The following is a 3,168-nucleotide window of genomic DNA, read 5'->3' as shown; positions in this document are numbered from 1 at the left end:
ACTGTTCACAGCATGGTTCACTGCAACATTTACAATTTAGGCGCCACACTGTAATGAGCCCCCTATTGCTATGTAGGGCAGACAATAAGCTGAATGACTCACAGACACAGTTATTTTGTTTATGTTGACACTACGGATTAAGGATCAGGGCACACAGACGCGTGCCACTCTCAACTCACACAAGAAAGAGCTCATCTGGTGTTCCTGAGTTTTTGTTGTCTTGTCACTAGCGAAGCAGTGGCTTGGACTGTGTAATGAGTGGCGCTCCTTCATAGAGGAGTGCTTTGAAACAGCTAGGTAGATGAGGCTTGAATTGTAAGGAGGCTCCTTTGAGGCAATGGTCATCTCACTAACTCCTTTCAGCTTGTTATTGTGCTCACATTTCCAGTGATTCTCTGACTTTGATTCAAATGTAATTTTTTCTTTACCTTGTCTAGATCAATTTGGTGGCACAAATCATCAGTAGGCTAATATAAATGCATTAACAATAGTCATTTCACTATATGTTTTTTTGTTTTGAATTCTGTATCCTTTTGTGTGAGTGTTTCAGACTTGTGGCAGCGAGCTGATCCTAAATCAGTTCAAGGACAGGAAAAACTAATTCTGTTTATCTTTATGATTAAGAGTAGACCTAATCTCTCTTTCTTTTTGGACTTATTTCTCACTGCATGACACATGGTATAGCGACTATTGCCGTTGGACAGGTGCTGCTTTTCAAAGCACATGCAGTTAGACATCTGCAGGATTGAAAGAAACGCTCTTGCTCCATCCTCAAACGTTATTCTATTGTACGGACTACTGTAGGCTATACAGATAATCATGTTTAGATTTTTTTGCCAGACACTTCAGATCAGTGAAAAGTTTGTGTCCAGTATTTATACAAAACCAAATTTAGATTCAAATGGCTAACTATATGGGCGATAAACTGTAGAATTTACAAATATCCACAGAGAAGTGCAAACAACTTTTCAGATTTTATTGAAAAATATAAGTATAAGACATTCTCTTGCACAACAAAAATGTACTGGTTGCTCATAAGTTTATTAACAAACTTAAATAACATAACATACAATAAAACTTAATTTCCTAAACCTATAAGATCTACCAAAAAAATATGTTTTTGTCTTAAAGAAAGAGAGACAGAATCGTGTATATTCTACAGTTTTGACGTAGAACTTCAACAACAATAGCCTAATACAAATTCATAGGACATACTTTATCTTGCATGATATAGGCTACAATCATAATTACAAGTAACCTACAAGCCCATTTAGTCTCCACCGTCAGGTTAAAGCTATAAAATAAATCATTCTAAACAAAGATGGAAAAGCAGCACTATGGTACAGAATAATGTGTGTTTTGTGCTAAATGTAAAAACAAATCTTTGGCGGATGGATGGATGTAGTTTTCATTTCCCGAAGATCTCCATCATTTTTCTGTTGCTATGGGCTTGTTGCTGTAACTGTTCAGCTCTGGACATCTCCATCATCTGTCGGAGCATGTGGAACGTAAGATCTAGAGATATCGGCGGATCATCGGACCTCCTCCCCCTCTCAATCGAGTCGTCGAGCTGGTTCGCGAAGCCGCTGACGAACCGGCTGATGTTCCCAACTTTGCCTTGTAGAAGACGCTGCGTCAGTTGGAGCTGCAAGGCTCTGTTGTAGACCGCTGGGGAGCCCTCTGGGTACATGCCTTTAGGTGCGGACGCAACAGAGTTGCGGTTCCCGTTTCCCAGTCGGATGTAGTATTCCTCTCCATGTCGCGTCAGGAGGGGAAGAGACTGTTGCTGCGCGTCGTGATGTGGAGCGGTGGCGCGCTGGACAGCGCCAGGGCTCTCGATAGCCCTACACTCATAGCGCGGTAAGAAAGCAATGAGCAGAACCACGGTGGTGACGAGGAAATTGAGCTTCATGTCAGGGGTTCAACGAGATCTGAAGAAGAATGGAGACAATTAACTTCACGTCTCCCTCAATCATTATAATTTTTGTACAATACGTTTTGTTCATAAAATTGAGAGGCATTCGTTGCATGCGATGAAGTTGCAGGATAATATAAACTACATGTGCATGACTTAAGTAGAAGTTTTTCAATTGTGATGAGAATACACTGTCTATCATTTTAAATTCCTGTCATCTCTACCATTATCAGACTAGGAATTTACAGACAGAAATAAATGAAATAGAATATGTACATGCAAAGTAATCCATTTTAGTGGGCCATAAATCCAGGGGTTGGCGTAACGTCCACAAAATCAAAACGAGATAGCAGAGAGGGAATATATGAATTATGCGTGCATCTTTGCGTATCCATCAAGTTAATGTGGAAATCTATGAACAGCTTTCCATGTTGAGGAATAACATGTAATGGCACCTTCCAACACACAAGTGAAAATAACATTTTAAAATGAAGTATGATCTATGCATGGACTTGTTACCAGCATATATGGTCTCATACCTTCAGTTGAGTCGTTGTGTCCCTGGATTTTAGGTATTTGTTGAGAACTCTCTTCCTCTTCCACGAGTGATGGATCAAGAAATGTGTATAAGGAGTTCTTCAAATAAAGCACGGCAGTTTGGATTTATATAGCCAAGACCCGCGACAAGTGTCACGCTCTGAGCTCAGAGATTGCGTATGCGCGGAGTTACATTGGTGTAACTTGAATGAACGCATCTGTGAAAGTCTGGGGTAGTTTGAATGAGATGAGTCATAAATGTTGGTTGTGTGCGTGTGTGTGTGTGTTTAGAATACAACATATTTTCTAACACGCACACGAGCTTGGATGCAGACATAATTATTTGTCTATAGTTGTTCTTTATCTCTGTGGCTGGTCTGTTCTACAAAAAGGAGACCTGTATTATGTCATGCACAAGTCCTGTTCAGAAAATGGGCAGAATTGTAATTTTGGTGGTGCACTTCTCAAAATGATTCTCACTCAGACAATCAAATGCCAGACTTTGTGCCCTGAATTAGAAATTAGAAATAAAATATTGCTGAGACATGATGAATATTTATAACAGATTACCTCAGAGTACATTCTAAATTAATATAATTGTACTAATCAACTTCAAGAACAACAGATTGGTCTGAAATGCATTGTCCAATATTTCATGGCAATCGCTTAAAATGTCTTGAACAGAATGTTGGGAATGCTATAGGAGCTTACTAGCT

The 3,168-nt window shown here is 39.6% G+C and overlaps 1 protein-coding gene across 1 annotated transcript; it reads right to left on the bottom strand.

Annotated features, from left to right (window-relative positions):
• Nucleotides 1-968: 968 nt before the first annotated feature.
• Nucleotides 969-2,646, bottom strand: LOC112233633 (corticoliberin-like). The gene is made up of 2 exons (XM_024401395.1): nt 2,455-2,646; nt 969-1,931 (listed from the first exon to the last, which is right to left on the bottom strand). The coding sequence occupies exon 2, from the start codon at nt 1,910-1,912 to the stop codon at nt 1,409-1,411; it is 504 nt and encodes a 167-aa protein (XP_024257163.1). The 5' UTR covers nt 1,913-1,931; nt 2,455-2,646; the 3' UTR covers nt 969-1,408.
• Between the last annotated feature and the right edge of the window lie 522 nt (nt 2,647-3,168).

The sequence above is a fragment of the Oncorhynchus tshawytscha genome, linkage group LG29 (genome assembly GCF_018296145.1).
Source record: "Oncorhynchus tshawytscha isolate Ot180627B linkage group LG29, Otsh_v2.0, whole genome shotgun sequence".
NCBI lineage: Eukaryota > Metazoa > Chordata > Actinopteri > Salmoniformes > Salmonidae > Oncorhynchus > Oncorhynchus tshawytscha.
This window is presented reverse-complemented; position numbering and strand designations above follow the sequence as displayed.